The 27,302-nt window shown below is 33.3% G+C and overlaps 3 protein-coding genes across 3 annotated transcripts; 1 reads left to right on the top strand and 2 right to left on the bottom strand.

Annotated features, from left to right (window-relative positions):
* Positions 1-688: 688 nt before the first annotated feature.
* Positions 689-7,584, bottom strand: LOC125808983 (HVA22-like protein k). The gene is made up of 8 exons (XM_049488661.1): positions 7,372-7,584; positions 6,256-6,314; positions 6,006-6,103; positions 5,218-5,269; positions 5,057-5,120; positions 1,682-1,777; positions 1,251-1,323; positions 689-1,049 (listed from the first exon to the last, which is right to left on the bottom strand). Exons 1-8 carry the CDS (start codon positions 7,381-7,383, stop codon positions 940-942), a joined length of 564 nt encoding a protein of 187 aa, XP_049344618.1. The 5' UTR covers positions 7,384-7,584; the 3' UTR covers positions 689-939.
* Positions 7,585-16,537: 8,953 nt separating this feature from the next.
* On the bottom strand, positions 16,538-21,387 carry LOC125808982 (ATP-dependent Clp protease proteolytic subunit 6, chloroplastic). Its single transcript, XM_049488660.1, has 9 exons — positions 21,173-21,387; positions 20,928-20,989; positions 20,749-20,821; positions 19,710-19,914; positions 19,544-19,609; positions 19,273-19,413; positions 18,697-18,750; positions 16,835-16,927; positions 16,538-16,594 (listed from the first exon to the last, which is right to left on the bottom strand). Exons 1-9 carry the CDS (start codon positions 21,256-21,258, stop codon positions 16,547-16,549), a joined length of 828 nt encoding a protein of 275 aa, XP_049344617.1. The 5' UTR covers positions 21,259-21,387; the 3' UTR covers positions 16,538-16,546.
* A 2,811-nt stretch (positions 21,388-24,198) lies between these two features.
* On the top strand, positions 24,199-27,095 carry LOC125808993 (putative proline-rich receptor-like protein kinase PERK6). Its single transcript, XM_049488672.1, has 8 exons — positions 24,199-24,745; positions 25,218-25,763; positions 25,857-25,943; positions 26,038-26,108; positions 26,195-26,271; positions 26,381-26,522; positions 26,596-26,757; positions 26,854-27,095. The coding sequence occupies exons 1-8, from the start codon at positions 24,199-24,201 to the stop codon at positions 27,073-27,075; spliced, it is 1,854 nt and encodes a 617-aa protein (XP_049344629.1). The 3' UTR covers positions 27,076-27,095.
* The last annotated feature ends 207 nt before the right edge of the window (positions 27,096-27,302 follow it).

Below are 27,302 nucleotides of genomic sequence, written 5' to 3'. Positions count from 1 at the left end.
AAAAATGCAAGTGGGCATACCACCATAAAAACGCAGAGTATTATCGAATGGCCCCCTCTCAAAGCTTTGATATAATCGAACAATAAAGGACCTAAATGGTGAATAAAGATATTTTTGTTCTTATTTCTCAAAAAAAAAAAAACCTTCTATGATAAGTATAATACATAAATATGTGTTTAACTTGGCCTCAGTTTACATTTATGTCTCTTCAACTTTGGATGTAGACAAATAAACACTTAAACTTGTATAAAGTTAAATAAGTAAACACATGTATCTTACGTGACATAATGCATTTAGAACACCATGAAGGACTCTAATTGTCATGTAGAATGACACGTAGAACACATTTGTCTATTTGTTCAACTTTATACAAGTGCAAATGTTTACTTTACACACTCAAAGTTAAAGGTCATATATTTGAACTAAAGACAAATTAAAAGACATTTAGGTATTACGCCTCTATGATAAGACAATAAAAAGCAAAAGTATTCGGTATGAGAAAAATTGTCAAATAAAACGTCCAAATCAATTTTGATGACATAAGTAGCTGTAGGAGTTCTAAACCTTTTATCAACATATAGTTTATGATCATTGTGTCATATTTCTTATAGTATTTAGTGACAATAAAAAAAGAAGAATTAGAAGCACATATCTGCACAGTAGCATGCACGAATAAAACCGTTTGCTACTTGCTAGTATACTACTTGGTAGTAATTATTTCAACCTAGAGAATGAAGGGTGAAAAAATCCTAGCAGCAATTGAACAACTAAGCTAATGGATCTTGAACAAAGGGGAAGCAACTATGTACAAAATCACCAAAAAATTAATTTGGGAAGTCGTAAGAACCCTAAAAATTCATACTGTGAGACTCACTATGCAGAATAGATCTATTATCTAAGGAAACCATTGCAATGATCAAGTGGTTCTTGAGTTAAGCATCACTCCTCATCGTCAGAATCAGAAGTGTCAAATTGCTGTCTTCGTCCTTCAATTGCACCACTCACGTGCCTTCGCTCGGGGTGAATAAAACCTGAAGCAAACTGGTTTGCTGATAAGAAGAAAAAGAAAACTGGTTAGCACATAAATATGTAAATGAACACCACAAACTTATTTTTTGCATACTTAACCTAAAGGACATTAGTGATTGAAGTATATAGTAATTAATTAAGTAACAGGTGATACATGAAAGGAACGATTCATATCTAACACCCGAAATAGTAGCAAGTCCCACGTGTACTTATTTGGCTACCTGATACGAAGGTCCTCATCAGAAGTGCTCTCATGAACTTGGTTTCAGCTTGATGCACGCTAACAAACTTGGACTGCAAGGCCAGGAATGGTGCAGGTCAAATGACATTGCAAAAATAGCTGCTTGCACAGGTGATTAGCTTAAGAAAATTAAAGACTCAACCAGGTAATCGATACTGATTATAAGATCTAAAACCAAAGTTTTATATCAAACTTCTCCAGACCAGGGTGCAGATCTGATGCCATCACAGCTCATGATCAACCAAACATGAATCGGTTAAGAGCGTAGTTCCTTCCTCTAACGTCTAACTCGAAGACACAAGCTCCCAACCCCTTGCCCCCATAAGAAGAGGAAAGAAACCAACAAGAGGCAAAAAGTAAGAAAGAAAGGGAAAAAAGGGGGGAAATAGGAAGATCAAGTTTAATGATTACCATTTGACCATACAAAAATCCAACTACTTGGTCCAGCCTGGCTTGATGCTTCAAGAGGAAAGGACGAAGGTGAGTCATATACATTTGCCTTGCCCCCTGTCAACAGCAAATTTAAATATATATCATTCAGATAGTCTCAATGTTTCACCATTTAAATTGTTCTGCCACATCTGGTAGTCATGAAGTATAAAGCAATACATTTAGGCAGCAATTGATGAAAGACATCCAAAATTTGAGTAAAATCAACATTGACAAGCAAAATCAAAATGGCAAAACAAGAAAAGAGACACTAAGTTCTGACATACAATAATATGTTTCTTAATGTATGTTTCATGTTTGTGTAAAATCAACATTTCTTAATGTATGTTTTATATCCTTTTTTTTTTTTTGTCTTTAGACCTACCATGATGAAACATGATTTCATTGTGTCTGCTTAAAGCTCACCAAGTTACCTAAAACCTTGCGTTAAAATATTTAAGTGGTGAAAGCATTAGGAAACAACCAATAAAACTGATTTGGAACATTCACAACATATGATTAGTGCTTTAAGAGGGCAAACATGCATCCAAATGAAAAAATTCTCAAACTTTTAAGAAAGTTTGGCTCAAAACATGAGTGAGTATCAAGATCTATATTGCTCCATTAGTTAAACTCACCATAATCCATCAACAAAATCTTTACACATGGTCTACTTAATAAAATACATAATTAACGAATCTACAAGTGAGTGCATAAACTTGTAGTCTATAGTTTATACTACTCTTTTTTAGCACATTAATCTCTCTCCATATTTATTAAGGGTAGAAGTGAAAATTAATAATTAATTATATCTTGATTTTCTAAAACGACAACTATTTTTGACCAATTATTATTAGTAAGCACGACAATTAAAATGGACCGGAGAGCGTATATGCCTATAATTAAGTAATTAATATTAATGGAGAAGTGGTAAATATACGTTTGGCATTCTCTAAGTTAAGAAATAATGCCTAACCCCACCCTAAATAATTTGTTCTCCCAAAGATCTAAGAAACTATGACAAACAATATTGCTTCCTAAACTATTGCCGATGCCCAATGCAATCAAATACCATTGTTATTCCAACAATCTAAGTAACTCTAGCAAACAACAGCGCTTCCAAAACCTATGTTGATCGGGCTCTCAACAAATATTGCCGCAACCGTGTCAGGATTCTCCAAAAATGCACTACTTTTGGAGGATGCCCCACGCACCCATTGATATATTTGAAGAGTCCGGGAAACATAGTCTGAAATTACTCTCAATGCTACAATGTCACTACTTCCTTGTAACACCCCAAAAGTTCCTAGCTCAGATCAGAGCAGGAGAAACTCAGAATCATTCCAAAGTCTGCAGAAATTCTGTGTTTTAGGAGCGCCATCTACAGGCTTTAAAAGGTACTACGTACTGTCGATGGTAGTCGTAAACGAACTTCAGAAACAGGGAAAAGTGGTCTGAGATCTACGAGTTAAGTTTACGGTTCGTAAACTGTTTTACAGATCATAGATCAAGTTCAAAAACTTGGCAATTCAGCCTGAACAGGACGAGCCTGGTTTACAGGTCGTAGAATGTTTTATGGACCGAAGATTGGACTCCTAAAATCAAACTTTAGAAACTCAAATTTTCTCTAATTTCTAGGAACAGGGTTCTCAGTCTGTAGATGGAACCACAGACCATAGATGGCCTCATAGAACCCTGGCTAAGTCAGTTTCAGTCAGGGTCGTTTTGGTTTTTTCCCACTCTTTTAATCCCGTTTTTTCCCACTCTTTTAATCCCTATGCTATGTCGTTTTAACCTATTTTAAATGGGATGAAGGGGAATTTAGTAACCTAAACCCTCCTCTTTCATGCAGAACTCCCCAAATTAGATTTTCTCTCTCAAGTTTCCTCTCAAGCAAGAACTAGAGTTCCAAAGCTTCAAGACTCCATTCAAGAATTCAAGTCAAGGTGTCCATTCCAGGTATGTGGAATTTCATCAATGGAGTTCATTGCACCCATTGAGTTCCAAAGAAACCTCAGATTTTCAAGTTTATGATTTCTCTACAACCTGGGTTTTTCTAGAATTTTCATGATTTTTCAATGCAATTCAGTTCCTCTTCATGATTAGCCTTTAAATTACACGATTTTACCTATAATTCCATGTTTTCAATGTTATTTCATGAACCCTCAATATACAAGTATATTCATGACTCAGAATTATGTAATTTCAGAATGCATATTATCAGATTATCAGGTTTCGTGATTTTAGATACTTTCAGATAAAGGTGTCTTTCAGTATTATCAATAATTAAATCATGATTCATGAGCTACTCAGTTATCATCAAAAACCAGTATTATTTCAGTATTACCAAACTATTACTGTATCAGTTAATTGCATGTTTGTCATTGGGAGTCTTAGCACCGAGCGGAGTTAGGGATGAATGCTCACGATCAGTGTCCGTTGGATTCTTTAGTAGCAGTCCCTAAGTCCCATAATTACGTGTCACCGTAGGATTTAAGGAGTGTCCCATCAGTTGAGGCGGCTCCTTAGTCTTTATAGACATTAGCTTAGCTCAGATCAACCTTTATACCTTGGCAAAGTGTATTGAGCCCTTTTGATATGGATTATACATCAAACTCCATGTGGTAATTCACATGGTCATATGTCAGTTAGTGTTACCTCCCACAGGCAGTCTATCAGTTATTGCATGACCAAGCATTCAGTTATTTCAGTACAACATATTATCAGATTTTATGTTATCTTCTTGGTCAATGCATCAGTATGTCTCTTCAGTTCAGCATGTTCAATATTTGTGTTTATCATGTTTATCCTACATACTTGGTACATTCAAAGAGACCACATACGTTTTGCCTATATTGTTTGATAATATAGGTCACGGTTAGTACAAATTCCAGTCAACGTAGCAGCAGTATATGATGAGTCCTCATCCTTTGAGGAATGACCCTTACCTTTATTCATTTCAGTTATGTTTCTTTTAGTTTTCAGACAGTTGGGAGTTAGCTAGGGGTTGTCCTAGCAACTTATATTAGTGGAGGCTTTCAAACCATAAGGTTAGCTTGGGGTCACTTGTGGCTTTAAGCATCATGTGACGACTAGGGAGTAGTCTCGGGTTGTGACATTCCCCCCCGCTGCTCCTATTTTAGTCATCCTACCATATGCAGAGTCATTCCCCGATGTGTCAAACATTGACATTTGCCAATAAAAATTGCAAGTAGTGAGAAATTCAATCAAGGAACAAAGTATGATTATGTGCAATCCCTTACATGGGAGAATTTAAGAAAATAAAATTATAACAGAGAAGGATGAATAGAGAACAGCAGGGGCAAAGCGAGGAAAAGAGAATTTGCTTTAGCTTACATCAGTAGTAGGGAGTTGAAGCCAAACAAGAAATGCAAACTTCATGTGGTAATAAAGTGGAAACCTGATAAAATTAGAAGGGAAAAAAACATCAACAGGATTAAACTAGCAGTAACATTAGAAGGGTTTAAAAGTAAAATGAGTTAAGCAAAGAGCTATACCAATGGAGAAACTTATCGGTGAATAACTCAACAACACTGAAAGACCCATAAGCTGCAAGCAAAAGAAACTTCTTACAGTTCTAAGAAGAATGTCCAAGAAAATGCAACCAAATTTTTCGGTAACCCAAGGGTACATGAAGAGAAACTATCAAGGAGTTAGACTGAACATTATAATACGAACATAGAATCTGAGCAGGTATGCTACATAAAAGTGAATCCCAATAAATGCCCACAGAAAGCATATATACCTAACATGTATGAAAATTCTAGTCTCTCAACTTATTGCAAAATTCAAACATATGTTGTTTGTTAGAATCATTGCAATCATTATCGTTTTTTAGGTTGTTTGTAGGTAAAATTCAATAGTTGCTTTTAAAATAGTAATAGTAATCATCCATGACTTGCAACACAAATAATGTTCTAGTATATTTAGATGCCTAAATATATCTTCTCCATAATCCCTCCAGAAAACATAAACAGTTCTATGTTGTATTTTGGTTAAAAACAGTTCTATGTTGTATTTTTGGTTAAAAACAGTTCTTTGTTGAATTGATAGTTCTTTTCACCCTGTAACTAAATTCAACAACTTCTAAACAAGAAGTATATATTAACTAACCAGGGGATACATGTAGCTGTTTTACACAGAAACTTGAAATACTAAAGGGAAAAAAACAAGACAAAAGATAAGAGACTGCATCTTAAGCAAAAGTAAATAGCGTACGGTTGTCGTTGTATACTCAAAGAAGAAATACATTAAGAAAGCAAAGAAAATAAACAACAGTACAAACCTGCCCAATACAGTAGCCACTTTCTCTGCTCGTTTTCATCTCTTCCCTCAATTGCCTTAAATGTGGAATAAACAGGTAAAACAACTCCCACAGAACAGCTGTAAATGTCCCATAATAACAACAAATCAACAATTACATAAGCAATCTTCTCTTACCTTCCCCAAATAAGAATCATACTTTTAATTGATAAACAAGTTCTCATATAATCATAAACAATAGTTCCAGTAAACAAAATTAAATAACAGCTCACCATGCTGTCCGCACAACAACATTAGATGCCAGTGGAGAAAAAAGTAGTCTCAATCCAACCTGCATTGAATGGAATTCACATTCATATAGTTGATGCGTTCTAAAGATAACGGGAGAAAAGATGCACAAAAAAAAAACTTCAATTTCTTTTGCCGAAACAATAAGAGCAGCAATAGGTAATAAGTGATAAGACTCAGCAATTTGAATAGTCAGCGATAATGAAGGTACAATATGCTTGTCAAAGCCAAATTACCACAAGAACAGAGTGTAGATTCCAGTAAAATAATCCATCATTAACTTAGAGAACTAATTAAAAATTCAATCAATGAAGTGCCAAGAGATGCCAAAGATTAGAATGCAACAAGTGCAAAAATATGCACCAACAGTTTAGACAGAAAGATGATGTTACAATGGTTTTAGAAAACACACTTGGATACAAAGTCCTCGGACATGTTATAAAAGAATCCCAAATAAAAAATAAAAAAAACTAATGAACAAAGAATAGAATAAAGGAGTCTGCTTTTGGTCCAACACTTGAAACATGTCCACTCCTAAGGCTGCTTTTGGGCACCCAAAGGGTGTGACCTAGTGGTCAATGAAGCCATTAAGAGCCATGAGATCTTAGGTTCAAATCCCACCAGAGGCAAAACACTAAGTCATTCCTTCTCATCTATCTTAGCTTTGGTGGACAGAGTTACCTTGTACATGTTACTAGTAGGAGGTGGCAAATATCATGTGGAATTAATCGAGGCGAGGGAAAGTTGGCCCGGACACCATGGTCATCATTAAAAAAAAGGCTGCTTTTGGTCATCTGAGATATGATCAAATCTTAAACGGAATCTTTATTTCACCACTGTTTACTATATCAACACTAGAGAATCCGCTCTCAAATTCTCCAGAACACCAATCAATACCTCAATCCAAAATTAGTCGAATTAGACATGTGGGTATCCCAAAAACAAATTCATATTTCCATAATAAATTGAAAGAAGAAAAAATAAATCAACAGAAATTGAAGATCCCAAATCAATAAAAACTAAGTATCTATGTCAATACAGAAATCAAAAACTCAAGGATAAAATAGATGCATGCGAAAAGTGTAAAAAGGAATAAAAACCTCGGGATCCATCTAGTCTAGTTCATACAACTGAATCTTTGTAGCCAGAGTTGAAACAATTCAATCAATCCTCGCGCAGTTATCACTTCTCCAGTAAAGAATTGGGGAAAACAATTAATAAGTTTTAACGGAGGATTTTGAGGTCGGTGTTTGACTCACTAACTCGACACAATTTAACTCAGCCTAGTATTTTGGATGGATAAATAATACTGTTTAAAAGGGAAAAATGAGTTAAAAGTGCCTTATAGATTTTTAATTTTAAAAAAAGGACAAGTGGGCCTCATTACTTTTTCTCTATTTTTTTATTTTTAATATTAATAAAACGACTCAACTAATACTCCATTTGTTCTTAATTACTTGTCCATTTTTTTATTTATAGTTGTCCCTAATTACTTGTTCAGTTTGACAGATCAAGAAAGGACAAATTATTTTTACATATTATACACTTAATTAAATGACTAATTACTTTGAAAAATACAGAGTTTTTCATCCATTTCATAATTAATAGGGGTAAAATGGTAAACTCACTATGTCATTAATTGATTTCTTAATAGGTGTGTCAATTCAAAAGTGGACAAGTAATTAGGGACAGAGGGAGTAACATATTTCGTAGTTGTCTGAACTACTAAAGTTGTTGGACAACTACTGAAGTTGTCGGACGACTATAGAAGTTGTCCCCACAACTACGTCAGTTGCTGGACTAAATTGTAAAAGTTAAAAGTTTGGGACTATTGAGAAAACATCTTTTAACTTAATTAATACTATTTGTTACTTCTACCCAATTTTTAAGACTTGAAGGACTCCTACCTAATTGACTAACTAGTTTGTCCCATTTAATATGATCAAGGAGGTCAAATAAACGGTCTACCTAAATTTGATGATGCTAAAATTGATATGTTAATTAGGGGATAGCAAAACCAAACTCAATTCATTTAGATTTGGATTGGTTATTGGATCGTCCATTTGTTAGCTCAACTCATTTCAACCCATTAAAAATTAGGTTTATATGTAACCAAATTGATTTTTGAGAAATCTTGTTAAAATATTTTGATTTTATATGTTATATATAGTTATAATAAAGAAAAAAATTATTAGGTACTAAGAGGTTATAATATAACAAATAAAGCTATTAAAACTTAGTAAAATATGGGCGGGTTAGGTTATAAATTGTTAATAACCTGTTGCCTAATCCGTTTTGATCCAATCCATTTTGACTCAAACAAATTTGGATTGAGTTGTGTCATGACCCGTTTGTTGTCTTGACCCATTTTGACCCGCCCAAATTTAATTCAAATCGTCTACTTGCCAACCTAGAGTTAAGTTAATAAATAATGCTAAACTGTTATTTGGGTTAAAATGAGCTAAAGATAAAAAAAAAAAAGGATTGTAAGATTGAGTGAGTGCGCTCCCTTATCAGGAGTTAAATGTGACATACTAGCCCTGGATAATAGTATCATCAAAAGATATTAGTCGTAGTTCCTAGGTTGTCATTCTTTGTAAGCATATATTGGGGGAGTTGGTGAGATGATCAAAAACATATTTTTCTTGTTTCTTTCTTTATCAATCAATCTGCAATCCTATTAAACTCCATGTATGTGTGAGACATCCTCAGAGTTCCCAGCTCCTGCACTCAACAATTAGATTGTTATAGAGTAATTGATCTTGTTCAATCATGTGAGATAAATTAGTGTTGATCACTAAAGATTAATGTTAGACCCTTTTTGAGAGCTTGAAGCTCTGCCATATATAACATGGTTGGTATGGGGAATGTGATTAATGAAGCTCAAAATCCATCGACCTGTCTGTGTGATCTTTAAAAATTCCACCAATTCCTCCTGTTCTTAACTTCACCATCAATATTTATTTTGTAGGTTCCCCTTTTAGGAACATGTATGGTGATTTTCCCTTTTATGGTCAATCATTAAGTGATATTCCATCGCTTGATTGATCACATAGTTGCAATTGATGTTGTTGAATTGGTTGTTATTTCTAATCAGCCAGGTCAGATGTTTCATAAGCAGAATGAAAGGAGAGTTCCCCAAGAATCCTATTGTTGAAAGGTTTATGCTCATGATAGTAGTTGGAATAAACAAAGAACATATGATTGGTGCCCTTCTTCAAGGAGTTGTTGAGGTCTTTTTGGTGGAGAGAGTGATTTGTCCATGGTGGAATTATTAACCAGAGAAATTTTTTTATTTCCTGGTAGATCAGATCCAGTCGAATGGCAGTCTGAAACTCTTGATAGACAGGGGTGTTCTTTTAGATGTGGTGGTAGGCACTTTCAGCTGATCAGAAGAGGTCATTACTAGTTTACTTGTAACTTTTCTAAGGAATTGTGTAGCTCATGATGATGTTTTGGAGCTCCTCATGGATAGGGAAGGAAAGAGTAGTGTCGAAGTTCCACTTGCCATTTAGGTAGATGTCGTTGATCCTAAGGAAATTCTCATCCTCCTTCGTAAACGGATCATGGATGATGTTGTCAATGCCATCAATATTTATTTCACATTACTACTTTAAGGATTTCAGACTAAAATTTAGTTACTACCAACTTGTATGTATTTTAATTTCTATTTAATCATCTTGTTTATTGCAATTAAATATATCTTTTGAACCTTGATAACAGCTTTCTAAAATCACCAATGTGCAATGCGAGTGCTTGTCATGTGCATATTAAATGAGAGTTTAAGAAATTGTGTTGAACCACCTAAATGATGGAAATCTCTATCGCAACTTGTTCAATAAAAGTACAACACTTGTACCTATGAAACTATTTGTAGCCGATATTGTTATATAGTCGTCAATTTGATTGTGAACTCCTGAAATGTATTTTGCTGAAATAAAATAAGCATTTAGTCTACCTCAATATTTTACGAGGTTTCCTTGGTAGTTTATTTGTCTTAGTATAATTGTCTAAACTCTCTATTTTTCTTATGTCACGGTATCATAAAAAAAAAGATACTAAAAAAAACTTTTTAAATCTTGATATGAGTTAAAGAAAATTAATCGGCCTTCTTGATCATAATAGTTGATTGATTGAGGAGTTTTCTCCTGACCACTAAGTCAAGAGTTCAAGGCTGGTAAACAGAAGAAAATCAATGATATAGATATTCTAAAATAAAAGGAAAAAGGAGTTAAAGAAAATTAGTAATGGGCAAATTAAGTGCTTGTTATATGCTGAAATAGTGCTAATTTTCTTTGTTCATGTTGATAAACAAGAGAAATCATGATGAAAAAAGATGTCAATATCCATTCTGGAGGGGTTGGCGGTACCCAAATGACATGAGGAACGGAGAGACAATGATCTTTTAAGTATTATCTAAAGGTTTCTCTTTTTTTGTCCTCTAGTAAAAAAAATATTTAATTACATTATCATCCTTGTTTGTATATTTATCCATCACCTCAATTGAAATTCTTTATTAGATCAAAAAAATTATCAATCACCTCAATTGTATTGATCTTTGCAATTCCACGTTCCTTAATTCTATGCGATCTTTGCAATTTTCTGTCTCTCTTCGGTTGTATCGATCTTTGCAACCCCCCCCCCCCCTCTCCTTTTTTTCCCTCATACTTAGTTGTTTTGATCCTTGCAAACACCATCTTCAGTTATATCAATCTTTGCAACCCCTTTTTTTTTTAAAAATAAAAAAGAAGAAAAACTCTCAAATATGCCATCAAATTTTGAGATTATTTGTATCCAATATTGTTATGTAGCCAACAATTTGATTGTGAACTTGTGAAATTCATTTTTGCTGAAATAAAATGAGCATTTACTTTACCTCTATATTTTATGAGGTTCCCTTGATAGTTTATTTGTCTTGGTACAGTTGTCTAAACTCTCTATTTTTCTTAATTGTGACAGTATCATAAAAATTTGATACTAAAAAATCCTTTTAAACCTTGATATGAGTTAAAAGAAAATTAATCGGCCTTCTTGATCATAGTAGTTGACTGATTTAGGAGTTTTCTCCTGACCACTAAGTCAAGGGTTCAAGGTTGGTAAACAGAAAAAAATCAAGGATATAGCAGTGGCGGACCCAGAATTTTCGTTCAGGGGTTCAAAAAATAAAAGTATAAATGTGTAAATAAGTCAACAAAACAAAATTTTAAGGAAGTAGTAGTATATAGTTTTAGTGGCAGACCCTTGAATTTTTTTGGGTTTAAAACCACACTTTTAGCATGTTTTATAATTTAAAAAAACGTGAAAACAGAACTTAAAATTTTTAAAAAAATAAAAAAACTGAAACTAAGAAAGAAAAAACTAAATCGCTAACACAGAGATTCAAACGCTCAACGTGAAGCTTAATTTCAAGGGGACCTACCGCTGGGCTATCAATTTCTCTTTGTCTTTAATGGGGTTCAAAATATATATATTCACATAAATATAGAAAATTTACCATATATATGGTGTAATTTTTTACCGAGGGGGTTCATCCGAACCCTGGATATAGCTATTGTAAAATAAAAGAAAAAAAAAAAGAGTTAAAGAAAATTAGTAATGTGAAGTTAAAGAAAATTAGTAATGTGCAAATCAAGTGCTTGTTATGTGCTGAAATAGTGCTAATTTTTATTTTTTTTTGTTCATGTTGATCAACAAGAGAAACCATAATGAAAAAAGATGTCAATATCATCGATTCTCGAGGGGTTAGCCATACCTTAATGCCATGAGGAGTGGAGAGAGGAGGATCTTAAATATAAGTACAATGGATCAGTATATACTTTGGAAAATAGGCAGAGGAGATGCATGTTTCAATGTGGCAAGATAATTGGACAGGGTTTGGAGCACTGTGGCAATTATTCCCTGATGATAGGAAACCAAGGGAGAAAAACTTTCAGATCAATGGTCAATGGCATTGGGATATTTTCATACCTAATCATGTGATGGTGCATATATATTCAGAGTATGAATATCAATCTGAACTTGAATGTCGATGACAAACCTTTTTGGACTCCAACTCAAAGTTGCCTATTCACAGTGCCTCTGGGGAAGTTGCAAAAAAGATTTGGTCAGCTCTTTGTGGTCCACTGGGGATCCCGTTCGATAATATCCCTATTAGAATGATAATCAAGTTTTGGTGGACTTGGAAAAATAAGAACCCAGTTCTGTGAAGCCCTTTAACAGTTTTGTGAAGATTAATTCCGATGGAAGCTGTAAGGAGGGCTACTGTGGGGTGATCAGAGATCATTGTGAGCATCTCATAGATCTTTGCTTACTCGCTCGCTGAACCTTGGTCAGGGCACCAACAACTGGGCAGAGGCTAAAGCATTGTTGTTTGGAGTTGAATGGTGCGTGAGGAATGAATATGATTATTATATTTAATTAGCGGAAAGTGTGACTCAAAGTTATTTGGTGCATGGATTGTGTGAATGACATCAACTTCACACCATGGAGAATTCATGATGAATTGAAAGCCCATATGGAGACTACTGGATTCATCTTAAGCCATTGCTACAGAGAGGAGTTGCGGACCTAGCTATCTACTAGCGTCTCTTGGATATGACAACGTACGGTAACAACAAGACCTACGAATCATTTGCAGATTTACCAACTAGAGTAAAAGGTCTAATGAACATGGATAGGTGGGAAATTAAATGACTAACTTTAGAACCATGAAGAACAAGAAGAGGAATGATCTGATTTGGGACCCCCCTCCGTGAGGCTAGCTAGCTGTTGTGAGTACATACTTGTTTTTTGATGACAAAAACCAAATTTATATGCCAACTTTTGCATTCTCTTCATCTCAAATAGGATAGTTATTATCCTCATCTCTCATAGGGAGTAATAATTCACTAGTTGTAATCTCCTTCAGCCCAATTGTAACTTTTTGCTGGAAGATGAATAAAATGCAAGGTTTTTTTTTTTTCCACTCGTAAAAAATATTTAATTACATTATCATCCTTGTTTGTATATTTATCTATCACCTCAATTGAAATTATTTATCATATCAAGAAAATTATCAATCACCTCAATTGTATTGATCTTTCCAATTCCACCTTCCTTAGATTTATTCAATCTATGAAAATTGTTGTCTCTCCTCGGTTGTATCGATCTTTGCAATCCCCCTTCCCCTCATACTTAGTTGTATTGATCTTTGCAGACACATTAGCTCATCAGTTATATCGATCTTTGCAATCTCCCCCTCCCTCATTCATTCTTTTTATATTTCAACTTTTTTTTTGTTACTTGAATTTAACTTCATCCATGCCATGGGATTTGTTATCGTTCGTGATTATAAGATACAAAGTTCAATTTTTATTTTTATTTTATTTTTTATGCATAAATTTAATGAATTTTTAATTAAGCAGTTTTTTCGGTTCATTAATTCTTCTTTTGAAATTGTTTAAGCCAATTAATAACTATTAATCAATCAATCAATTAGCTATATCTAAATTTGAAACCTATTTGGTGGACTATATGAGTATTTTGTATCTGATTGTTCTATTTAGGGCTCATTTTGTTCCATTACTAAATAAATTGGTTCTTAAGGTAAATTAACTATTCTTCAAAATTAAAGTTTTTTCAAAATCTCAGTTTTTATCTCTAAATGATGATCACATCTCTAGCATATGATAAAAAAGAATTTTGGTAAATTCCGACCTAAGTTAAATTGTCTTACTAAAAATACTTTTTCGATTCCGCATATGATTTTTTAATAGACAAATGATTGAAAGGATTAACTATCAAATATACCTTTCACTTTGATTGCATCGGCCAATGACTCATGCGGAGCAATTTATCCCCCCCCCCCCCCCCCCCCGCCAAACTAAAATTATATCTTTAATTTCAATTTAAATCTTTTGAACCTTGATAGAATTTTAAAACATCACTAATGTGAAAAGTGTTGTGACAACAAATACCCAACAAAAAGCAAGTGATCGTGTTGTGCACAATAAGTGGGAGTAAAATAAAAAAAATTGTATTGAATAATCTGAAAGATGGATGATATCTATTGCAAGTCGTTTTATAGAACTACAATAAAGTATAATGGAAACGTGGCCTTACAAGATTTGATTTATACTTATTAGGTTTTGATTATGTGCCTATTAATTTAGTTGTGAACTCTGAAATGTATTTTGCTTAAATAAAATGAACATTCAATCTACCTCTATATTTTACAGTATTCCCATGATAGTTATTTTGCCTAGTATCACATTCTATGCTCTAAATTTTCCTTCATTTAATCATAGTATGATGAAAATTTTAATGCTTAAAAGACCTTTTGAACCTTGATATGAGTTACAGAAAATTATTACTCCAATATACAAACCAAGTGCTTCTTGTGTGCTAAAACGGTGCTAAAAGCCTTATGTTCATGTTGATGATAAACAAGTGATGATTGATTGAAAGAAAATACACTAGTGAGGTTATGGACTTTTGAGATAATTGAATGAAAGACTATATGAATTTTTCAATGAAGACCTATGAATTAGTAAAGACAAATTTCAAGTACAAAAAAATGATGTAATTAGCTCTTAACAATATTTTTCACATGCAAGAAGCCAAGTGGATAATGCTCTCAAAATCTCAGATAGTTGAAACTTTATCATTTTGGAAAAAAAAAATGAACTTTTTAGTATAAATTATAGGAACCACATATTATAAGTACTAAATAACATCATATCCCTTTTAGTTTTCTATTTACCAAAAATCCCTTAAAAATGATGTTTGCGGAATACATAGCGTTGTGCGCGGGATACATTAGGTTTGATACATTTCACATAGCGGGATACATAGCGTTGTGCACGGGATACATTAGGTTTGATACATTTCACATAGCGGGATACATAGCGTTGTGCACGGGACACATTAGGTTTGATACATTCCACATAGTGGGATACATAGCGTTATGCACGGGATTAAGGCTGGGCACCCGACCGGAATGGGACCACCGGACCGAAACAGGACGGTTTGATCGGGTTGTTGACCGGTACCGAGATGAACCGGACCAGAACTACCAGGATGGAGGCTCAGTTCCGTCCCGTCCCACTATATACAGGGATAGAACCGGGACGGACCGGAATGGACCGGAACGGAACGGGATGGGATAAACGGGACGGCACATATAGCTATTTCATAAAATAATTATTTTTTTGAGTTATTTTGAATTACGAAAATACGAATGTTTTTTTTATTTTTCTAAGTTATATTAGTTTATAGTATTTAAGTTTTAAAATTTATAATAATTTTACTTAAGTTTATTTTAAAGATATTTTTTTAAAATTTTTACGTATATATGTTTGTAATTTAAGTTTAATAAAGTTTTTTTTTAAGTTTTTGAGCTTATGTAGTTATGTTATAAGTTTTAAAGATTTGAATCTTTTGAAGTTTATAAGTTATTAAGTTATACTTATAACTTGAAAGTTAAATAACTTAAGTTTGTGATTTTAAAAAATTAAATAAATAAAAAAGAAATGCTAATAAAAGTAAATAACGACAAAAATATTATTTTTTATTTTAATTAAAAATGATTTACCGGGACCAGACCGGTACCGGACCGGAATCGGAATGAACCGGGATGAACCGGTACCGGTACCAAATCATGATACCGTTCCGTTCCATGTACCGGTTCAATGTATCCCATCCCGTCCCGAATACTATCGGACCAGAACGGACCGGAATGGTACCGGAATGGTACCGGTACAACCCGTTCCGGTGCCTAGCCTTACACGGGATACATAGCGTTGTGCACAGGATACATAGCGTTTGATATATTCCACATAGCGAGATACATAGCATTGTGCACGGGATACATGCGGAATACATAGGTAAAATAATGGATTTTTGAAATTTTTGAAATAAGTAGGGATAAATGGAGATTAAGGTAAATAAAGGAGTATAGTTAAGTAATTTGTCCTTAAAAGTACTTATATATATTTGGCAAAAGTACACCACAACCTCTGAATTGCAATTTAGTGATATAAATAAACTGAGACTTTGATGAATACAGGTAAAACTGCTAGAGTGAATCTGCAGGAGAGACTAACTAGTAAATACAAGATTGCCTTCAAAATTATGCTTTCGGAGATCTTGAACGTTCATCGATTGGAAGTATGTGAGGAATTACGACACGAATTTGCAAGAGCCAGTTTCTTGTGTTTCGAAGTGGTTAATGATCAACAGCAGTTTTTTCATCTTCTGAAAGCAAGCTATCATGTGCTCCAAGCACTTCATTTGCAACTAGTATTCTGTTTCTAGCACCCCGTCGATGAGACCAAACTCCATGGCCTGCCATAGAGCAGTAAAGAAAGAAAATGTTTGATTAATCAGATGGATTTTTGTCTCATGCCCAGCTAAAATGACAATGAAGGAAATGAGATCAGATAAAACAGCACCACATCTACATCGCGAGAAATCACTACTTCTGAAATTGGTAACAAGTTTTTTGGGGCATTTAGAAACACTATAGAGCAAGGAGTACGATCTAAAACACCAGCATAAAAGTTATAGCATGAGTAACAACATTACCTCAGAGGAAGACATAAAACGATCCCTTTCAGTGTATGCTTGTATCTTCTCAATTGGTTGGCCAGTAAAGGCAGCATACATTTTGTCGACTTTCTGTATAGTCAAGTAGATATATCAACTCAATCATAAAAAAATCTGGAAACTATACTACTCCTATCCCAAAAAATTGGGACAATGTTTGACTGAACACGAAGTTTAAGAAAGAAAGACAAACTTTTGAAACTTGTAAACTATAACCATCTATAAATATTTGTTTGGTTATAAATATCTCATTAACGATAAGTTCAAAGTTCAAAGTTCAAAGTCTTAACTATTTCTACATATAGAAAGGTGTCACTCTTTCTGAGATAGACTAAAAATGGAATACCATCCCATAAATTTGGATGGAGGTAACTACTCTGATGGAGCTTTAGCTTAATTTTATAGGTGACCTACAATATCCTATTTCCAATTATCCCAGTTTAACAATCTTATGTCCTAGTCACATGTCTGGTGCATCATATCATTCAAGTTCACAAGTCACACGTTCTCTGTGAGACAAGAGGGAGTTGCTCGGATGGTAAGTACCCTTCACTTCTAACCTAAAGTTGTGAGTTTGAATCATCAAGGGAGAAAAAAAGGTGGGAGCTCCTAGGGAGAGGGTAAAAAAAAAACATGCTCTCTATGAAGGGTCATCAATGTTAGCTTAAAATAATACCCAGAAGTTAGACACCCATGTATATAGATGAACTGAAAATTTTGGTGATTCATTCGGGCACACATGCATTCCTGTCAACAATCCTTTTTTTTAATAAGTTAAAATAAGAGCCTAGACACAAACCAGTAAGACTGAAACTGAAGTTTACAAGGACACTTATTTATGGTCATCATGATCCTATGCTGTGTCCTTGTGTTATTCAAAATTATACACATGGAAAAAGGAAGTCCATGGAACCTTCTGTGCTGAATTCTCAATCTAATCATCACTATGCTTAATCTGGATGATCGTATAACAGTGAATTTTGTATTTATTTTTTTATGATGTAGTATAACAATGATTTAGTAGAGTACCACAAATACCAAGTGGACCTCCATCAACTTAGCTTTATGACCCTAGTAGACAAGTTATGTATCTGTACATATGGTTCGTCAAAAACTTCAACAATTCCTATCCTTTTTTTTTAAGAAGATAACAAAGCAATTCCTATATTTTGATCATGTTTATATAGTGCGTACAATTTATTTGTATCTTACAATTTCCCTACATATACTATGAGTCGTCAAAATTTTCTGAGTCATGTTAAATCTAGGAAGAGTCGTGTTGGTGATATTGCTGATATCAATATAAACGATGCATGATAAATTTATCAGAAGGCTTTCAGTTTATTTTTCATTTTTGTTATTGTATACTTTGGTTGTACCATTGTAACTTGAGCTTGCCTACATTATGATATTAAAATTAGGTTGGTATCAAATCTTTCAAAGGGCTATGTAACTATGTAAGTAACTGTTGAATCTGTAACCATGATATTTCCCAAGTATTCTTTGGTTATTATCATAATCTTTTTAATTGAATGTTGCTATACACTCTACAAACTAAATGTGGTAGATGATACACATCCTAATCTGATAACTATGATATTAAGTCTTAAGTCTTTCAGGAATTGGAAATTAACTTCACTTGCAAATTTAAGGAGCCCATGAAACAAGAACTCTCTAGTACTCTTTATAATTTCATTTCCCCGTTGTATAGCGGGTGCCAAGAAAAAGATCAAGATAAGGACAGCATTAAATTTAAATTTGGAGCAGAGCAAAGATAATATTGTTCGAAACCCACTTGTAGATTATCAGAAACAGAAGGTAGAATAAGAAATAGTACTAACCTGGCGAGATTGAACCGCTTCGTTTACTTGACGCCGCACATCCTCCACGTGCCCCTAAAGCAGTTAGTGCAAGTAGACTTTTAATAGAAATAAAACTAGTTTAAGTAGCTAAAAGGGAGCATCTTCATACCATTTTGAACTAGCAGAAATATTCTAAAAGATATTTTGAGTATATTGAGATAAAGAATAAGAATTTATCAGAAAAAATGAAAATTCCTTTCATTATGCCTGATGGAAAAAGATAAATATATCGCAGATTGGCACAAACCAAGTGTTTAGTAGTATTGCACCAATACAAAGTTAGTAGTACAAATTAACAATCAATTTTACAAAGCTTTTGTCGTATCAAATTAGCTGTTTCCTTTTTTTAACTGTTTGAGAAATTTATATTAGAAAAGAAAAAGGTAACAAAAAGTGATCATCCAACTAATTGGAAGTAAAAAGATCTCTTTAGGGGAGAGAGGGGGAGGGTTGGGGGGTGTTTGTAATATTGCCAAATCGGAGGAAAGGTAGTTGTAGCTCACTCAAAGTAACACATCTTAACTGAAACTCTCAGCAAAAGAGACGAGAACTTACTCCACAGCCACTTTGAGGTTGATGAATCATTATACGTGCATTTGGCATTGCGTACCTCATGCCCTTTTCTCCACCGGCAAGAAGAAGTGCTCCTTGGCTTGCAGCAGCTCCAAAACATACTGTACCAACCTTAGGCTTTATCTGAAAAAAAAAAGTCATTAGCATAATTATCGTAACTCATAAGAACGTAATGTCAGGCAGTAGAGCATATTCTGCAATTGAAAGTTGATTAAACGGAATGATTATAGACATTATAAAGTGGCATACTTACCCATGACATGCAGTCATATATTGCCAAGACAGAGTACGTGCTTCCACCAGGACAGTTAAGATAGATCTGATATTGCAAAACATGGATGTAATTGTAAGCAATACCTTTCTACATACAACTTGATAAAAAAATCAAGCTATACAGTTAGGATAAAGCAAAGCAGTACCAAAATATCTGCGTTTTCATCTATAGTTGCAAGGGTCACAAGTTGTGATATTACTTTCTGAGCAACTGCAGAATTGACTGGTTGTCCAATGAAGATAATTCGATTCCTGAATAACACGGTAGAAAGATCCAACGCGCCCCCTGGTGTCATCACGGCGGGCATGATGGGTGGATTACCCCCCTCTTTTGCTACGATAACACCATAGCTGTTCCCATGAATTTCAAAACAGCAGCTGTTATATTTTCTAGGTGACATGTTTCAATCAATCATTTGGTCTTTGTGTGTGAACATTGACCAAGCAAATTTTCAGATACCTCCAAGTACATAAGAGACATTCACAATGCAATATTTCTGCTTGCTAGTTCAGTGCAGGCTGACTGACCATCTATTCTCCATGCACACATTTTGGTCTATGCTCGTGTCTTATTTATTTATTTATTGTGTAATATGGACTTATATATTTTGGATAAATTGTTTCAACACTTTCCTACAAAGAGATTGTTGTCTTTTGACCTATTTAGTCCAGTTGTCTGAGACCTAGCAAGCACCATAACAATATTAAAGCGGGCATGATAACTTTTTCTCTTCGACATATTCTCAGTTTCTAACAACGTACCATAAACCAATGCCATCAAAGTGAAAGTGAAGATACTCATAATTAATTTCAAAAACTATATTTCTAGCGAGTATTGAAGGAAGAACATAAAAGCATTATTTCAGCAAAAGAACATAAGGCATTATCAGTTTATGAAAACAACAGGACACACATCTCAAGAGCAAGGGAAAATTAACCTTCTAAAATCTAGATCAAAGAACATCTGTTAGAAGATCTAGTGTGGAGAATGTCTCTATATTCTTATTTTCTTTCAAAACTACATCAGTGCTGCATCTGGTAGTATATTTTACAAAAATATAAGCTTTTTAAGGAAATATGATAAGAGCAAAACAATAGCAAGTACACACAATTTTTTAGCATTAAGGTACTGATAAAAAAAAGTCTGACTACTAGCATATGCAGTCTGAGGATAGAAGATAAAACCTTGAATTGGTATGAGCACCGGATTCGTGCTCATTGAACTTTAATGGGTTCCTCAACTTCTTGCTTGAAAATCCTAGAAATTGGTAAAATACAACCCAAAGATTCATAGAATATTCCAGGTAACTAACTAAGTAATTTAACTAAACTCAATTCTGTTGCTAATCCAGAACCCAACTTACCAATAGCTGATGAATCAGAATATGGACTTCGGTGAACAGAAACTACATGTTTCCTTAAGCTTCTGCGGAGAAAAAAACTAGTGTTGATTCCTTCTCAACATTCAAAAACAACAAAAACCGATATTTACTGTATCAATTCACAGAGAAAATCCAAATACTGACTTTTCTACTCCAAAAGCCAGTCATTCTTTTTGCAGATACGGAGTTAGTATTAATTTCTTCAATGTAGCAAGGCAATGAAATACCTAGAGGAAAGCAGAGACGAAGAAGACGTTTGGTGCCGGAAAGAGATTGGCGCAATTGAAGTTCCAGCAATTGCAGACGTTACCATTTTGATGCTCCGGCGAGGGTTCAGTGACGGAGAACTGAAGGAAGAGTCTTCGCCGGCGAAGGTAGAAGCGTGCTGGTAAAACGGGATAAGAACTCGGGAAAACCCGAACCACTGTTGGATCTTTATTGGGCTTATACTAGCTTTGTGGTCTAAAGCCCACCTAAGTGCTAATGGACGTCTATCCCAAATTCCCCATCTTGTCATAATTAACTAATCGGGGAAAATTTCATAAATAGTAAAGAGATTGATTTTAATAAGTCTCCTTAGTTACAATTTGCCTAATTATGCTTCATAATATAGTTTCATTTGTTATGAGTATTTTTGTTTGGATAATTAACTTGTATATAATTCTCTTGCAAATATACAAACATGGTAAGTATATATAAATTCTATATTTATACATTTAACAATTTTTCAAAACTTATACAAATCAAATGTATCAGCAAAATAATGATATAAAATTCAAGGCAAATACAAATTTTGAATCTATACAATTAGGAAAATTCTTAATTTATATAATTAGGAGCCGAATTATACAAATTCTGGATGTGGGTCATGTAATTATGATTATAAGTTAGTGGCGAATGGTAATTTAATTAAAATGTAGCTATGTTAACTAATTAACTAGTATATATTGCTTATCCACATAATTTTCCCTAACTAGTATGGTCATCATTCACACAAATGCCTTTTTTTAGTGGTCTATACATGGTCGGCTTAATTAAGGATATATAGTTATAATTTGCTTAATTACGATTCATAGCTAAATGTTAGAAGAAGAAAAGAAGCGAGCAAGACTGGAGTGGGAGGAGAGAGACGAGAGATCTAGGAGAGAGGTGAGAGATGTACAATTGATTTGCATATGTGATTGATTATTGCATCATGAATACAATTGATTTGTATCAATGAGTAAAATTGTATCAAAAACCAACTACATGTTAGACAGAGGAAAGAAGTGAGCAAAATTGGGAGAGGGAGGAGAGAGGCGAGCGAGATTTGGGAGAGAAAGGAAAGAAATGAGAGATACAATTGATATGTATATCTGATCGATAATTGTATCACATATACAATTAACACAAATGATTTGTGTCAATGAATATAATTGTATCAAGCTCAAGTTTATTAATGAAATACAATTTGTATCAACGAATATAATTATATCAATGTTGTATTTCATGAAATTGTGTGTATTCATGTGTATTTCTATTCATGTGTTGTCTTGTGTATTTGTATTTATATGTTACCATGTGTGTTTGTATTTGTTACCTTGTGCACTTGTATTTATGTATGTATATGTTGCATTTGTTGCCTTGAAAAAGTTATCATATTTGTATCACTGAAATATAATATTTGCATTTTGAATTATAAAACATGATCTGTATTATTGAAATATATCATTGTATTTGATATCACTAAAAATGATTTGTTCAGTTATTAATTACCATTTGTATTATTGATTGTTACTATTTGTATTTGTATCATTTATTGTTACCATTTGTATTGTAGAGAGAGAAGATGAGGCGAGTGAGAAAGGGGAGAGGGGAATATGCTATAAAATTTTAATTATAGCTACGCATTATAATTCTCTTAAACTACAATTTTGTATAATAAATACATATCACATATTTATCTTAACTATGTAATTTTTCCAACAAAAAAACTAAGAGGAAACTAATCATATGTCCCATAAAAGCAAACTAATTACAGGCCTATACCCCCTTACATTTATGTCCCCTAACTAATTACAATAAATGTCCATTTCCTTATACCTTTAGTTATTTAGCTCATTTTTAATTCTATTGCTTTTTATTTATCTACTTTTCTTTTTTCTTTTTATTTTTCTTTGTTTATTTAAAATGTTTAATTTATTCTTTATTTCTTTTTATACCATAATCTGAATTATATTCAATATTTATTTCATATACTTTTTTTTTCTCATTTATTTCTTTCTTCGTTTATTTTTTTTTGTACTTCTTTCACAATCATATGATGAAACATGTTGATGTAAACTTTCATTTTGTGCGCAAGCATGTTGAAAAGAATGGGATTTGTGTTATTCATGTTGATGATCAACTTAATGACACCCTTATCAGAGCTCTAATCAAACTTGCATTCCATCGTAATTTTTTCAAGTTAGACTTAGTGGCACATCATCTAACACATCATTTATGTTTATCTTAAACTATGTCATTTATGTTTATTTCTTATTTCTACCTTTTAGCATAAATTATTATTTGATATAAATATTTTATAAAAAGTTGGATTTTAGTTAGGATAGTCTATTATATTTTGATTTACACACTCCTAATGATTAATATAATGAGTCTTTTTAAAAAATAATGTGTATGAAGTTCACTAAGACTTTTAATAAATGTAGTTTCATCTTTTCTTCAATTGTTTATAAATATGTCACATAAATTAAGATCGAAAGCTCATACGAACCAAAATTGTTATTTCTCCTTAAAAATATTAATAAACAAAAAAAAATAGTGATTATTCCTTTACTTTAGGAGGAGAATGAGGAAGGGAAGATGACTCATAGTAAAAACTTTTATTACATAAAAATTATTCACTTTCTCTTTTTTTTTTTCTTTGAGAATTCTCCCAAAAGTATCAATCATCTTTTCTATTTTTTTCTCAGTTCTCTCTAATTCTCTTTTTGACATGTCTTCTCTTTCTTCAAATCTCTCTTTACTAGACTATACAAAAGAATAATATGAAATATATGAGTTTTACATTATCATTCTGTTCATTGTTTAGATAGAATTAGGTTATATTAAAATACTAGGGTTTGTAATTGATTTCGCATGCAATTGCATGCATTTTTTTCATTTGATAATTTAGTATGATTTTCGATAGAAAATGATTATTCTTGGAGAGTGACAAGGATCTATTCGATGTGATTTTACCTAGCTAGGGTTAATCAAGGATTCTTCAAAAATGCTTTTGTCACAATATGAGGAATCTCCACCTTCCTCCTCCTCGTCCCCACCGTCACACGATAACTCTTCATCCAATAATTCAAATTCTAAATCATCTTTATATAACAAGGATTCATCACCTATCCCGCTATCTGGAGATAGTTACAACTATTCTTCTAATGATAACAACGACAACAATAATAGTATTAAATTGCATACTTCATCTAAATTGTCGAATTCATCTGAAGGAGGATCACAATCCCCTCCACCCCCACCACCTCCACCTCCACCTCCACCTCCACCCCCACCGCCGCCTCCACCACCCCCTCCCGGCTCTCATTCACTTACCCCTCATGGACATAAGTCACCACCACTACCAAAAAATGATAGTGACTCATCCAACAATAATAATCATAAACCTCTTTTTATAGGAATTGGTGTTGCTGTTGGATTATTATTACTTCTTATGCTAGTTTTCCTCATATCTTTGTGTAAAAAGAAAAGAAGAAGAAGAAGACCACATGATCAAATGGGCTTATACATGGACAATTCTTATAGACCCAAGAGTATAAATCTATTCTTTTTTCATCTTTTAATTAATTAATTATCTTGTAGATATTAATATGTTTTTTTTTGTGAGATCACCTTTTAGCTATATAAATTCATGATAGAAAGTATGCAAATAATGCATATCTCTTCTTACTTTTATCATTTCCTTGTATTGATCACAATTTGAAATATATTTATAGTGTTTGAATTTGAGTATATCATAAGTTCTTTAATTATCATAAGTTATCATAAGTCCATCTTACCCCAATGTGGTAAAGTGTTTGATTTTTCATACACTAACAACATTTAAAAGAAAATCGCGAATAACTATTCATAATAAGTGAAATTAGTGACTTAAAAAGTATGACTTTCTATAAAATGTTAAATTGCACTTGATATATAGTATATAGAAATATTTAATCTCTCGTTGTTTGCTTTCTTGCTTATTGTGATTTCCCCTTTCAATGGATGTTTCATATATTTGAACAGGAAATGATTATAATGACAACTACAGTGTCCAATCTACCGAACATGTTGTTAAGATACCCCCTCCAACTAATAGTGCTGGAGTTAGCTCAGAATATAATTGGCCATTAGCACCACCACCGCCACCACCACCAATGAGCAACACAAGCTCCTCAAATTTCTCAAGCACTCAACAACAACAACAAACTCTTAATGTGCCACCTCCTTCAACGCCATCAAATATATCTTCTGGTTTTATTAACCAAAGAAATTATACTTATGATGACTTGGCAAATGCGACGGGAGGATTTTCCAAGACCAATCTTCTTGGACAAGGTGGATTTGGATATGTACATAAAGGAATTTTACCTAATGGTAAAGAGATCGCGGTAAAAAGTTTGAAATCAAATAGTGGACAAGGAGAAAGGGAATTTCAAACTGAAGTTGAAACTATAAGCCGTGTAAATCATCGACATCTTGTGTCTTTAGTTGGTTATTGTATTGCTGGATCTCAAAGGATGCTTGTCTATGAGTTTATTCCTAACGACACTCTTGAATATCACCTTCATGGTATGATATACGTTAAATATTGTAACATAGTTATAAGTTTTTAAAAAAATATATATATATGTATCTCATTTTACATATATATAATAATTGTAGGATCTGGAAACCCAGTTATGAATTTCCCAACTAGGCTTAAAATTGCAACAGGAACAGCTAAAGGGTTTGCTTATATTCATGAAGATTGTAAGTCAATTATATTATTATTATTATTTTCCCTTTGGATAATATATATAATTTTCCTTTGAAGGCTAGCTAATTGGTCTTATATAAATTTTAGGTCACCCTCGAATTATTCACAGAGACATTAAAGGTGCAAACATCCTATTGGACAATAACTTTGATGCCAAGGTATATATATTATTATTTTACACCATAATTTAAAGTTACAATACGGTAATATAAATTCTAAACAAAAATTATGTATCATCGATCAGGTGGCTGATTTTGGGTTAGCTAAGCTTGCAGCCGATAACTTTACTCATGTGTCTACTCGTATCATGGGAACTTTCGGGTAAACAATCTAAAATTTGACTTGACCCTAACAAGTTTCAACCTGAGGATAATTCTGAATTACAGTCAAAAGTTGAATAAAATTTGAAATGTTATTTTTTGGCATTCAGGTATTTGGCACCAGAGTATGCTTCGACGGGGAAGTTAACAGAAAAATCTGATGTCTATTCTTATGGTGTTATGCTTCTAGAACTTATAACAGGACATCGTCCTACTGATGTCAACAGTGACGGTGATAACTTAGTTGATTGGGTACGTAGATTTTCAACGTTACGTTATAATTTCGGAAAATAATGTACATTAACTTTTAAATTGGTACATTCAGGCTAGGCCAATTCTAAATCGTGCAATAGAAGGTGGAAATTATGATGAATTAATAGATCCACGTTTGGAAGGAAAATTTGACAGACAACAAATGTTATGCATGGTCATTTGTGCTGCTGCATCCATCAGACATTCTTCAAAAAGACGACCAAAAATGAGTCAAGTTAGTTTCTTTTTTTTATTACTCCAGTACTATTTTTTATGCTCAAATCACCATAGAAAAGATTGGTTGATTGATATATTGGTATATAATTTGCAGATTGTACGTACTTTAGAAGGTGATGTTGCTTTATTGAATGATTTATATAAAGGATCAACGCCAGGAATATCTGGATCAGGAGAAAGTTCAGAATGTAATGGAGCTGGTTCCTCATATGGCAATATTAAAAAGTTGAAAAAATCCGAAATATCAAGTGAAGAATACACAAGTAGTGAACATGGATCAACTGGTGAGTTTGTCCAGTCCAAGGCTCAATCTTAAGCAATAAATTGTAGACACAACACATATACCTATATACTAGACTTAAAAGGATGATTTTAGGTAATGAAAAATGTATATATACTTCTATCATGAAACATAGATTAGACTGACAGTGGTAAATGTATCTGTTCATCAGATGCGGCATGAGTACATAGAAATTTTCTGGTTAAGTTCATGTATAAGTAGTTATTTGTTTTTTTGGAATTTAATACAACAATAGAGCACAT

Source organism: Solanum verrucosum, unplaced genomic scaffold, assembly GCF_900185275.1.
Source record: "Solanum verrucosum unplaced genomic scaffold, falcon-dt-bn FXZP01000594.1, whole genome shotgun sequence".
Taxonomy (NCBI): domain Eukaryota; kingdom Viridiplantae; phylum Streptophyta; class Magnoliopsida; order Solanales; family Solanaceae; genus Solanum; species Solanum verrucosum.
The sequence above is the reverse complement of the archived record's forward strand: the minus strand, read 5'-3'. Positions and strand labels throughout refer to the sequence as shown.

Bases quoted from the DNA above. Each gene is read 5' to 3' on its own strand.
- LOC125808983 (XM_049488661.1), bottom strand. The intron at 6,104-6,255 runs GTGAGCTGTTAT...GGACATTTACAG, and splicing joins GTTGTTGTGCGGACAGCATG to CTGTTCTGTGGGAGTTGTTT. The intron at 1,050-1,250 runs GTAGCCAAATAA...TCTTCTTATCAG, and splicing joins GATGAGGACCTTCGTATCAG to CAAACCAGTTTGCTTCAGGT.
- LOC125808982 (XM_049488660.1), bottom strand. From the start codon at position 21,258: ATGGTAACGTCTGCAATTGCTGGAACTTCAATTGCGCCAATCTCTTTC. The intron at 19,610-19,709 runs GTACTGCTTTGC...TTGCAATATCAG, and splicing joins ATGAAAACGCAGATATTTTG to ATCTATCTTAACTGTCCTGG. The intron at 19,414-19,543 runs GTAAGTATGCCA...TTTTTTTTTCAG, and splicing joins TATATGACTGCATGTCATGG to ATAAAGCCTAAGGTTGGTAC.
- LOC125808993 (XM_049488672.1), top strand. From the start codon at position 24,199: ATGCTTTTGTCACAATATGAGGAATCTCCACCTTCCTCCTCCTCGTCC. The intron at 26,272-26,380 runs GTAAACAATCTA...TTTGGCATTCAG, and splicing joins CGTATCATGGGAACTTTCGG to GTATTTGGCACCAGAGTATG. The intron at 26,523-26,595 runs GTACGTAGATTT...TGGTACATTCAG, and splicing joins GTGATAACTTAGTTGATTGG to GCTAGGCCAATTCTAAATCG.